At 44.9% G+C, this 12,518-nt stretch overlaps 2 protein-coding genes across 9 annotated transcripts in view; both read right to left on the bottom strand.

Annotated features, from left to right (window-relative positions):
* The window catches only part of bmpr1b (bone morphogenetic protein receptor type 1B), a 424,691-nt gene extending 424,403 nt beyond the window's left edge, over positions 1–288 (bottom strand). For both annotated transcript variants that reach the window (XM_033022575.1, XM_033022558.1), the window contains exon 1: positions 91–288. The gene's annotated coding sequence lies outside the window, so the exon portion shown is untranslated. The remainder of the gene's footprint in view (positions 1–90) is intronic.
* A 9,938-nt stretch (positions 289–10,226) lies between these two features.
* The window catches only part of pdlim5 (PDZ and LIM domain 5), a 206,933-nt gene continuing 204,641 nt past the window's right edge, over positions 10,227–12,518 (bottom strand). For 6 of the 7 annotated variants that reach the window (XM_033022505.1, XM_033022514.1, XM_033022531.1 and 3 more), the window contains one exon: positions 10,595–10,936. In XM_033022505.1, coding sequence (XP_032878396.1) covers positions 10,847–10,936 — 90 coding nt within the window. In that variant the 3' untranslated portion in view covers positions 10,595–10,846. Of the gene's footprint in view, positions 10,937–12,518 lie in introns of all 7 variants that reach the window. The other variant, XM_033022484.1, reaches the window with a different exon arrangement.

Raw genomic sequence — 12,518 nt, 5'->3', positions numbered from 1 at the left:
TTACACAGTGATAGCCTTTCACTTTTTTGACATGTTTCAGGTACTTTCACGTTGCAAAGCTCCACATTGCTCCAACATTTTTGCACTTACCGCAAGGCAGTCTTTGCACTTTTCCAATGATTCTGTAACGCTTGTGCCCGGCGCTTGTCTCTCCCGCTTGCTCCGCTTCACGCTGGGATCGCGGGCAGGTTTGTTGCGCTGATGAGTTTCAAAGCTCGCCCCCTCTCTTCGCCGCTTTCTCAGCTCCGCCAGCCAGGCTGCGGGACGCACTCAGCGCCAGGCGCAACTTCGGCAAACCACCCGCACCTCCAGCAGCCGAACCCGCTTCGGCAATCTCCGGCAACGCCGAGGCGACACCTCTCGCTCGTTTCCCTTCACTTCGGCAATCTCCGGCAACAGAGCCCTATTGGGTCAAGTGAACTTTTGCTTCCCCCACCCTTGTCGTCGTACGAGTTTCACTGCCGTCCTGTGGAGTTTCAATGTGTCGGAAAGAACTGCAGATGCTGGTTTAAATCGAAGGTAGACACAAAATGCTGAAGTAACTCAGAGGGACAGGCAGCATCTCTGGAGAGAAGGAATGGGGGACATTTCGGGTTGAGACCCTTTTTCAGACTTGTTGATTCAGTTTCAGATTCAACTTTATTGTCATTGTGCAGTGTACAGTACAGAGACAACGAAATGCAGTTAGCATCTCCCTAGAAGAGAGACATAAATACGAGCAATAAATACATCTATTTACATGCAAAGAGTCATAGTATTTTGTTTCCTGGTGTCGGGGGTGGTTGGCAATCACCGAGGTACAGTGTTGAGTAGTGTAACAGCCGCAGGGAAGAAGCTGTTCCTGGACCTGCTGGTCCGGCAACGGAGAGACCTGTAGCGTCTCCCGGATGGTAGGAAGATAAACAGTCTGTGGTTGGGGTGAGAGCAGTCCTTGGCGATGCTGAGCACCCTTCGCAGACAACGCTTGCTTTGGACAGACTCAATGGAGGGGAGTGAGGAACCCGTGATACGTTGGGCAATTTTCACCACCCTCTGCAGTGCTTTCCGGTCGGAGAGGGAGCAGTTGCCATACCATACTGTGATACAGTTGGTAAGGATGCCCTCGATGGTGCAGCGGTAAAAGTTCACCAGAATCTGAGGAGACAGATGGACCTTCTTTAGTCTCCTCAGGAAGAAGAGACGCTGGTGAGCCTTCTTGACCAGAGTTGAGGTATTGTGGGTCCAAGAGAGGTCATCGGAGATGTTGACCCCCAGGAATCTGAAGCTGGAAACACGTTCCACCTCCGTCCCGTTAATTGTTGAATTTCAGTGTCTGTGTAATCTCCTAGCTCACAATGGACCATCTCAACTTTTCATGATTACCTGCCTGAAGGGAGAGGGGAGAAGAGGGTGGCTGGGGTGACGCTGTTCCTTGCTCTCCCAATTGGCCTCTGCAGTCAACTATCTAAATAGCATTACAATGATTACATTCCAGACATATCATAGCTTGATAATTATTCTGACTAAGTGTCCCAGAGCCAGAATTTTAACATAGAAATGTACAGAAAGTTCATGTTCATATCACAGGAGCAGATTTAAGCCATTCAGCCCATCGAGTCTACGCCGCCATTTTATCATGCCTGATCTATCTTCCTCTCTCAACCACATTCTTCTGCCTTCTCCCCATAATGTTTGACACCCTTACTAATGAAGAAGCTATAAAAAAAATACCCATTGACTTGGCCTCCACTGTCGTCTGTGGCAATGAATGCCAGATTCACCACCCTCTGACTAAAGAAATTACTCCTCATCTCCTTCCTGAAGGTATGCCCTTTTATTCTGACAATGTTGGAGAAATTCTGGAGAATGGAGATACTGCCTGACCCACTCAATTACTCCAGCACTTTGTCTTTTTGGTAAACCAGCATCTGCGCTTCCTTATTTCTACATACAACAGTACAGCATAGGAACATACCCTTTGGCCCACAATGTCCATGCTGAATATGATGCCAAATTAAATTAATCTCCTCTGCCTACATGTGATCAATCTCCCTCCATTCCTGAATATCCATGTGCCTATCCAAAAGAATCTTCAACTTCACTATCATATCTGCCTCCAACACCACTGTGCTTAGGTATGGCAATACTTTGCTGAACTGTGTGCAAAAAAATAATTCCACCATACGTCTGTAGTACATGTAATGATAAAGAATCACTGACCGTATTCAAATCCATTATTGTTGCAAAGTATTCACTCACGTATAATCAACAGATACCATTGGAATGTCATCCTGACAGTCGATAAAGAGTGAAAGAGGCCCAGTGTGGAAACAAAGAACTGCAGATGCTGGTTTATACCAAAGATAGACAAAAAAATGGCTGGAGTAACTCAGCGGGTCAAGCAGCATCTCTGGAGAGGAAGGATGGGTGACATTTCCGGTCAGGACCTATCTTCCATCTGAAGGTCCAGAAATGCTGCCTGACTTGCTGAATTACTACAGCACTTTGTGTCCTTCTTTAGTGAAAGAGGCTTGCCGTGTTCAGGCAGTAAGTTGTAACTAGACTGAGTTGGTCATGTTTGAGGTAGTGCGTGTGCCCGGCTACAGGAAGGATGCTATTATCTTGGAAAGGATGCAGAAGAGATTCACCAGGATGCAGGCTTGAGTTATAGGGCGAGATTGGATAGGCTGGGATGTTTCTCTTTGGTGTACAAGAGTTTAAGAGGTGTCATTAGTGCACAAGGTCACGGATAAAGCGAAATATCGGGAGAAGAAAGTGGGTATTATGTAGAATGGGGGATTGATTTTCGATAAGGGAACTGGAGGAGCTGTTTTACAACAAAAAAAGACACAAAATGGTGGAGTAACTAAATAGCAGCAGCATAGCAGTTGCAGAATATAGTAAACTCAGTTTAGAAAGTGTGAAGAAGGGTCCTGACCCGAAATGTCACATATCCATGTACTCTCGGGATGCTGCCTGACCCGCTGATATACTTGTGTCTTTCCTTGGTAAACCAGCTTCTGCAGTTCCTTGTTTCTACATAAGTTCGGTTTATTTAACTCCAAATTATTATTAAAATGCTAATCATAAAAACAGTAAATGACACGAAGTGCTGGAGTAACTCAGGGGGTCAGGCAGCATCTCTGGAGAACATGGATTAGGTTAGTTTAGAGATATAGCGTGGAAACAGGCCCTTCGTCCCACCGAGTCTGAGCCGTCCAGAGATCCCTGCACACCAACACTATCCTACACATTAGAGACAATTTACAATTTTATCAAGCTGATTAATCTACAAACCTGTAAGCCTTTGGAGTGAGGAGAAAACAATTGCACTCAGGGAAAACCCACATGGACACAGGGAAATCTCCATACAGACAGCACCCATAGTTAGTATCGAACCCGGGTCACCGGCACTGTGAGGCAGCAACTCCACTGTACCCACCTATAGTTGAGGTTTTGTGTCGGGACCCTTTTTCAGACTAAAGTAGGGCAGTTGATTGTTGGTGTGGACCCGATGAGGCTGTAGGATATTATGACCATCTATCTATATTACTAAAAGTCTGATCTTGACCGCTTTTGGCCCACTGTGCTGCGATTTCCGAGAGAACACAGCCACCTACAGCCACCATTTTTGGCCACCTCGCTCAGAGCTCCCCTCCGCTTTCCGTGACCGGAGGATTTTTTCCATCTATGAAAAATCAGAGAGATATTATTGTTTAAAAAATAATCTCCATTCTCTCTGCTGCCCCCGCTGGCGGCAGGGGGGAGGGACATTAAAACCCGGAAGTGTATTCCCTCACTCATTATCTGCCAGACCCAGGAAGGGTCTGCAGCCCAATTGTTTGCCTCGCTTTTAAAAAAAGTTTGTGTTCACAAAATGAATTTTGATTGTCGGGTGGCTGCAGCCAAATTGTTTGCCTTGGCTTGGCTTTTAAAATCGTTGCAACAGTTGGCTGCCAGCCCAAGAATCCATTTGGCCCCCAATGTCTATACTAGCCCTCTGGAAACCAGTACCTTTGGCCCACCACACCCATACTAGCGCAACAGAAAACCCCCACCCCTCTACTGGCAATATTGGAATTGGTGGAGAGGTGGAATATTGCGTTGGTGACCAGCCGTCCCGTGTGATGCTGGGACCCAACGGGTCCCACTTAGTCTAGTATGACTATATGAATATATTTATAAATGGAACAGTGTACCACCTCCAAAACCATCCACCTGACCTGACCATCTGTGTAGCACCTAATATCTCACCTGTGGCAAAGACTGATGGTCTCACATGGGTGTTATTAGCTACTGCAGGTCCCATTGAAGTGGGAGAGGTGTAAGTCATTCTCCTCCCTCATCCTTGACTGAGAAGATGGGGACAGGCAGTGAGGTTGATGAGGCTTTTTGAGTTCCTGCACTTTATGGATTATTGATCGCATATTAAGTGACATAGAAATAGCTCTCAAAGTTGGCACCGCACTACGTATGAATCAGCGTTTCATTTCCAAACACTATAACTTCAAGAGCCCATTTCTCAGGAGCGCCGGTGTTTGAGGGGAGACCTGATGGAAGTCTAAATAGATAATTATGAGAGGCCTAGATAGGGTCAAAACCTTTTCTCCCTGGGTGGAAATGTCCAAGACTAGAAGATTAGAGTGCAGATCTTTAAGGTGAGAGGGGCAAAGAAGATGCGCTGGGCAATTGTTTACAGAGTGGGCGGTGTGTGCCTGGAACGTGCTGCTAGGGGTGGTGGTGGAGGCAGATACAATAGTGGCATTTTAGAGACTTTTAGGAAGACACATGGATATGCAGGAAATAGAGGGATATGGGTCACATGCAGTGCAGGCTGAGTAGTTTAACTTGGCATCACGTTGAGCACAGGCATTGTGGGCTTGAAGGGCCTGATCCTGTCTTGTGCTGTTCTTTGTCCTACTTCACCTGTGGCAAGTTTGAAGGGCCCACATTGGTTACATCAGCTAACTCATTAGGTTAGTGTTTGGAGGGACTGCACACTTGGTACAGTGGTAGAGTTGCTGCCTCACAGCACCAGAGACCCAACCTCGATCCCGACTACGGGCTCTGTCTGTACAAAGTTTATATGTTCTCCCTGTGACCGCGTGGGTTTTCTCTGGGTGCTCCTGTTTCCTCCCACACTCCAAAGATGGGCGGGTTTGTAGTTTTATGGCTTTGGTAGAGATTGTAAGTTGTCCCTAGTGTGTAGGATAATGCTAGTGCACCGTGGTGATCGCTGGTTGGTGCAGACTCGGTGGGCCGAAGGGCCTGTTTCCACACTGTATCTCTAAAGTCTAAACTCAAGACCACAGAAAAGGGAGAGTAGCAAGTCATCTTCGACCCTGAGCGTTGACTGAGAAGATGGGGCCAGGCAGTGAAGTTGCGAGGGTTTTTGAGTTCTTGTGCTGTATGGATCATTGATCTCACATTAAGTGATAAAGAAGTTGTTCTCACTGTTGGCACCGCACTGCTTATAAATCAGCTTTTCATCCCGAACACTATAACTTCATGAGACAATGATGAACCAGCTTGCTGTTTTATCTAAAGGGTATCACAACCAACTGAAATTTCACAAAGACAAGAATTTCCTTCTCCTCATCAAAGGTCACCCAGGTTTTCTCCGGGTGCTCCGGTTCCCTTCCACATTCCAAATAATGCAGGTTTGTAGGTCAATTAGCTTCTGCAAATTGTTCCTATCCTGTAGGATGGAACCAGTGTATCATTTTCTCCGGGTGCTCCAGTTTCCTCTCATAATCCAAAGATGTACAGGTTTGTAGGTTCATCGCTGGTCAGTGTGGACTTGGTCCAGCATCAACAGTTCCTTGTTATTACATTTTGAATGTCTTCGACTTGGTCTTCACTTGGGAGTGGATGTCACAGTGCATCTTTGTTTCCTGTTGGGGAACTTCTAAGGCACGCACCAGAAACGTTGTCTGTCCGATCCCTCCACAGATGCTGCCTGACCCACAGAGCTTCTCCAGCACTTCGTGCCTTGATCAAGGTTCCAACATCTGTCATACCTCGTGCCTCAGGAACAGTGGCGCAGCGGTAGAATTGCTGCCTTACAGCGCCAGAGACCCGGGTTCGATCCTGACTACAGGCTGTTTCCTGTACAGAGTTTGTACGTTCTCCCTGTGACCGTGTGGGATTCCCCAGGTGTTCTGGTTTCCTCCCACATGCCAAAGACATACATGTTTGTAGGTTTATTGGCTTCTGTAAATTGTCCCTAGTGTGTAGGATAGAACCAGTGTACGGGTCGACTGGTCGGTGTAGGCTTGGTGGGCGGAAGGGTCTGTTTCCACACTGTATCTCTAAACTAACCTTCCTCCATGCAATCCTTGTTTTTATGGTTAGCTTTTCAATAATAATTTGAAATCAATAAACCAAATATAAACTCCACAGAGGTCGTGCTGTAATTTGAACGTGTTTCTGTATTATAGAGGTCTCAGTAACATAATCACAGTAATATTATAGTCATTTATTGGAATGAGAAATAAAGATTTGAAAAAAAGAGAAAAAAAGAAAATGCAAACAATGGTTTTCAAGAATGACGAAACAAATTTATTGATGAGAAACTGTCCTTTGATTATATTTTTGTTACAATCTATTGTTCATTGGAAGCATATCAACAATCAAGCATTTCAGTTCAAAATTATTCTCAACATACATATGTAGAAAATAGCCATGCATAAATTGGTTAAATGCAAGCTGGTTTGCTTACATGGCCAGTGAATTAATTTTAAGCAAGAGTTGCATTAAAGCCTTAGAATAATTTCAGATATATTTAGAAAGCACTGCAAACTGTGAGGGTGGTGGGGTGATTACACTATCTCCATCTTTGGTGGAAGGACTCACGTTGATGAAATGGCAAAAGGCAGAAAGCCGGCAGAACTCTGTGCTCATAAACAAGGCTTTGGCTCGTTTGCAAATGTACCACAGGATGGATTAGAAACATTCAGACTGCTAGCGGAGATTCGGCTGGGAAATCAAACCATTTCCCCTGCAAACACAGCGCCAGTCCACCAGTCCCCAGGTTAAATACAAAGTGTATGTGCAAATTGAATGAGCAAAACGCAAAGCGCTGGAGTAGCTCAGCTAAAGAAGGGTCTACCAAAATATCACCTGACATGCTGAGTTACTCCAGCACTTTGTGTTTTGCTCAAGACTCCAGAATCTGCAGTTCCTTGTGTCTGCAAATTATATGAACCCACTTGCAAACTGCGCTTGTTGAAGGGTCCCGACCAGAATAATCAACTATCCATGTTCTCCAGAGATGCTGCCTGAGCCAGAGAGTTACTCCAGTACTTTGTGTCTTTTTATTTGTAAACCAGCATCTGCAGTTCCTTGTCTCTGCAAAATGCGCTTGCTGTTCACAAGCCTCTTCAACTGGGTAGGGGTGGGGGTGGAGGGGGTGCAAGAAAGGAGGGAGAAAATCATGGGGCTCTCAGTACATCTTCATATTCACAAATCTCCCATATTGCAGCCGGGTGAAAGGAAGGCGGCAAAAAGAAATGCAGAGTCCAGTCCCAATTCAAACCGCTCTCTATAAGTGCTCTCACAAAAAAAACCCGGAACAGTAGTTGGTCAGCACAAACAATTTAGTTTAGTTTTTATTTAGTTTAGTTTACAGATACAGCATGGAAACAGGCCCTTCGGCCCACCGAGTCCACGCCGATCAACAATCACCACGTACACTAGCACTATCCTACACACTAAGGACAATTTACAATCTCTACTGAAGCCAATTACGTCTTTGGAGTGTGGAAGGGAACCGGAGTCACCATGTGATCACAGGGAAATCCAAACTCTATACAGACAGCACCCGTAGTCAGGATCGAACCTGGGTCTCTGGCGCTGTTAGGAAGCAACTCTCCCGCTGCGCCACCATGCTGCCCCATCTCAAATAGCAAAAGCTTCTAACTATGGTGATCTCTGTTCTCGACTGACATTCATGTCAATCGTTCCCTGCTGGCGCCCTCTGGCTTACAGAGCGGGTGTAACATCTGTGGTGCAAGTGTATGGATGCATTGATTCAGGCCAGCGTGCACTCTAGCAGTTTTCAAATCAGACTCCAGACAACCTTTAATGAAGCATGATTTGGTTCATAATTTGACTATTTCCTTTGCTTATAATTACCTCCAAATGCTCTGTCTGCCCGTGAAATTCTTCAGGATGTGATTTAACACACGTTGGCACTTGAGTGACACAGTGCATGATTAATGAGAAGGTCACAAAGTGCTGGAGTAGCTCAGTGGGTCAGGAGAACATAGACAGGTGACATTTCAGGTCGGGACTCCTCTTCAGTCCCAACCTGAAACATCATCTATCCATGTTCTAGAGATGCTGCCTGACCCGCTGAGTTACTCTAGCATTCTGTGTCCTTTTGTGTATTAACCAGCATCTGCTGTTTCATGTTTCTGCATGATTTATGAGATTTTTCAAGCAGTGACTGACATCAAAATCTTATTTTGACTCTTCCTCCTCTATCTCTCTCTCTCTCTCTCTCTCTCTCTTTCTCTTCCCCTTTCCACCCACGCCGACCTTACACACATATCCATCTCAAAAGTACAACAAAAAAATCTTACCAATCTTAAGTTTCAAACTCAGCCCTTTGTGTCCTCAGATCGACACAAAAAGTCAAGACCATTCTTCGAAACGTCACCTATTCCTTCTCTCCAGAGATGCTGTCTGACCCGCTGAGTTACTCCAGCTTTTATCCAGTGTCTATCTTCGGTTGAAACCTGCATTTGCAGTTCTCTCCTACACCTTTGTGCCCTCACTGTGTAGTGGTCTGTTTTGTTATCCTATTCCCTAATAAATAATAATTGAACAATCTAATCCAGTAGCCCAAACTACCATGAGATTTATCCATCCAAAATAAATGAAGGGGGGGGAAGGCCGTCGAGATCGAAGGGGAGAACAGGCAGGGGACCGCCTGCTGCCACATGCGGCGGTAGGCAGAAGATAAGATTGATCGATGAACTTTGGTAACTTTGTCTGCATCAGAAACGTAGTGACTCTTGTGTACTGCCTAGGTGAGGTCTGCTGTGTGATTTTACTGGGTTGTATGCAAAACACTGTACCTCAGTCATGTGACCATACAGTATCATTGACTCATAGAAGAAGGGTCTCGACCCGAAATGTCACCCATTCCTTCTTTCCAGAGATGCTGCCTGTCCCGCTGTGTTACTCCAGCTTTTTGTGTCTATCTTTGACCCATTGAATCATTGACATTGAGATGTGCGAAAATAATCTTCATTCTGGAGTAAATTGTGTGGCTGTGCTATCCTCATGGCTGAGAAAGTAGATTAAGGAAAATACCATCCCTGGTGTTTTCAAAATCTTTGCAAAACATTCAATGTATCTAAAGAATATTGAATGCGGAGCGGTATGTGCAGCGGTATAAACTACTGAATATTAGCAAGATAAAGAACGCAGAACATTACAGCATAGGAACAGGTCCTTCGGCACATAATATCAGTGCTGAACATGATATCATCTGCCTGTGCATATTCCATATCCCTCCAGCCCCATCATATCCATGTCTATTCAAATGTTTCTTAAATGCCACTGTAGAACATAAATCTTGATATGTGACTTCCACATTTGATCAAAGTGGTGGAGTTCTTAGCCCCATTCCCACATTATTCAACTCCCAGCTGAGCATGCCGAATCAGAGAAGGGAATATTTCCAATCTGATCACTGAGTGAAAATGGGAATTAATCGGGAAGGAAGTTTTTATGTAAAAATGCAGAACTGCAGTGGAAACTATGATTGCTCCATTGAAGCAAGTGATCCAATTTGTTCATAGGTTCTAGGAGCAGAATGAGGCCATTTGATCCACCAAGTCTACTCCGCCATTCAATCATGGCTAATCTAACTTTACCTCTCAACCCCATTTTCCTGCATTCTCCCCATAACCCCTGACACCCTTACTAATCAACTAGTCAATCTCCGTCTTAAAAATATCAATTGACTTGGCCTGGAGAAAACTCACATGGTCACAGGGAGAACGTACAAACTCCGTAGAGACAGCACCCAGGGACAGGATCGAACCCGGGTCTCTGGCGCTGTGAAGCAGCAGTTCTAACAGCTGCGCCACCTTGCCACCCATAAACCCTTCAGAAGCAAGTCAAAATGCAAAATCTCTGAAGCCTTATCACAGAACTTTAGAGAGATAAATCAGTCAGAATTGGCCTGGCTTTTTTTTGTTCTACACTATTTCTAGGTCAAATTATATTCAAGGTTGGAACTAACATTTCTTATGGAAAAAACTCAATTAAGTTAAGAAATGTAAATGTGGAGATGTTATTTAAAAAAGCAAAAGAGATAGTTTCAGTTATGAATCTACAAAAGTAGGCAAGTTAGGCCGAAGGGCCTGTTTCCACGCTGTATGTTTCTATGACTACAATTGGCATTTAGAGACATTTTACATTTACACAGATGTTAATTGTCAATCAGAAGTATAGTGTGATCACGCTACCTAAATTACTACATCATTCGAGCAAGCAGGGAATGAGTTTTTTGAGTGCTGTGCCTTTTAAGAAACCTTGCTCCTTTAAAGATGCTGTTCTGCAACAAGTCACTAAAAGATTCCCAATAAAAGATTCCAGGTAAGTGTATTCCAATGTCTTTCTGAAATGTGACCACACCACTAGATATTTTTAGCAAAGGATCTAAGTAGAGTCCCAAACCAAACGATATTCAGACACCTTATACAAATTCTTTTTTCCCCCCCATCAAACCCAATAACTAATCATGGGTTGGCTGTCTTATACAAGAAGAAAAGTTAAACAAATTATTTGTTTGTCTTCAACTCTTCCAAATGTTCTCTTTACTCCACCGCTTCATGGCGGCTCGTCGAGTTTAGATGTTCACAGTGTGAGCGTGTTTCTTGCACAATAACTTCTCCTTTTTCGAGAAGAAGGTTTGACCTTCTAAATTTGCACAGCAGACCTGGAACACACAAAAACAAAACGAAAGTGTCTCTACGGTGGGAACAATGACTGATATATAGAATTAAAAAGCAAAAATATCTGGAAAACACGTCAGGGTGGCGCAGTGGGAGAGCTGCAGCCTCACAGCGCCAAAGACCCGGGTTCGATCCTGACTATGGGTACTCTCTGTATGGAGTTAGTATGTTCTCCCCGTGACCATGTGGGTTGTCTCCGGGTGCTCGGGTTTGCTCCCACACTACAAAGACGTACTGGTTGTAAGTTAATTGGCTTTGGTAAAAATTGTAAATTATCCCTAGGATGTAGGATAGTGTTAGTGTGCGGGGATCGCTGGTTGGCGCACACTGTATCTGTAACCTAAACTAAACTAAAAAGAGTCTTGCATTTGTAAACACAAGAAATTACAGATGCTGGTTTAGACAAAAGGGACACAAAGTGGTGGAGTAACTGAGCAGGTCAGGCAGCATCTCTATAGTGCATGGATAGTTGACGTTTCGAGTCCGGACCCATCAACACAAAGATTGTAGAGGGGGGCGGAAGAAAATGTGGAGATAGAATATGCAGGTCAAAGACTGGCAGGTAATGGGTGCATGGACACAGGCAAGGGTGGGGGGGGGGGGTTGATAGGCATATGGTTGGAACAAAGGCTGGAGATTAAAAGTAGCGTGTGAGACAGACTAATTGAAGAGTTGCAAATTGTGAAGCCAGTGGAAGGAACCGGGGTTGTTAGAGGTTACCTAAAATTGGAGAATGTAATGTTCATATGGTTGGGTTGTATGCTGCCCAAGTCTTGAATTTGTTCACGGCCTCATGTGACCTCAGCGTATCTTGATCTGTTTCACAGTTAATCAGACACTAGAGCTCAGTAGGAAGCTAATTTATGCTCAGTAGACAATAGACAATAGGTGCAGGAGTAGGCCATTTGGCCCTTCGAGCCAGCACCGCCATTCAATGTGATCATGGCTGATCATGCCCAATCAGTACCCCGTTCCTGCCTTCTCCCCATATCCGTTGACTCAGCTATCTTTAAGAGCCCTATCTAGCTCTCTATAGAAAGCATCCAGAGAACCTGCCTCTTGAGGCAGGGAATTCCACAAACTCACAACTCTCTGTGAGAAAAGGTGTTTCCTCGTCTCCGTTCTAAATGGCTTACCCCTTATTCTTAATCTGTGGCCCCTGGTTCTGGACTCCCCCAACATCGGGAACATGTTTCCTGCCTCCAGCGTGTCCAAACCCTTAACAATCTTATATGTTCCAATAAGATCCTCTCTCATCCTTATAAACTGCAGAGTGTACAAGCCCAGCTGCTTCATTCTCTCAGCATATGACAGTCCCGCCATCCCGGGAATTAACCTTGTAAACCTACGCTGTACTCCCTCAATAGCAAGAATGTCCTTCCTCAAATTAGGGGACCAAAACTGCACACAATACTTCAGGTGTGGTCTCACTAGGGCTCTGTACAACTGCAGAAGGACCTCTTTGCTCCTATACTCGACTCCTCGTGTTATAAAGGCCAACATGCCATTCGCTTTCTTAACTGCCTGCTGTACCTGCATGCTTACTTTCATAGACTGATGAACAAG

The sequence above is a fragment of the Amblyraja radiata genome, chromosome 1 (assembly GCF_010909765.2).
Source record: "Amblyraja radiata isolate CabotCenter1 chromosome 1, sAmbRad1.1.pri, whole genome shotgun sequence".
NCBI classification, from domain to species: Eukaryota; Metazoa; Chordata; class Chondrichthyes; order Rajiformes; family Rajidae; genus Amblyraja; species Amblyraja radiata.
The sequence above is the reverse complement of the archived record's forward strand: the minus strand, read 5'-3'. Positions and strand labels throughout refer to the sequence as shown.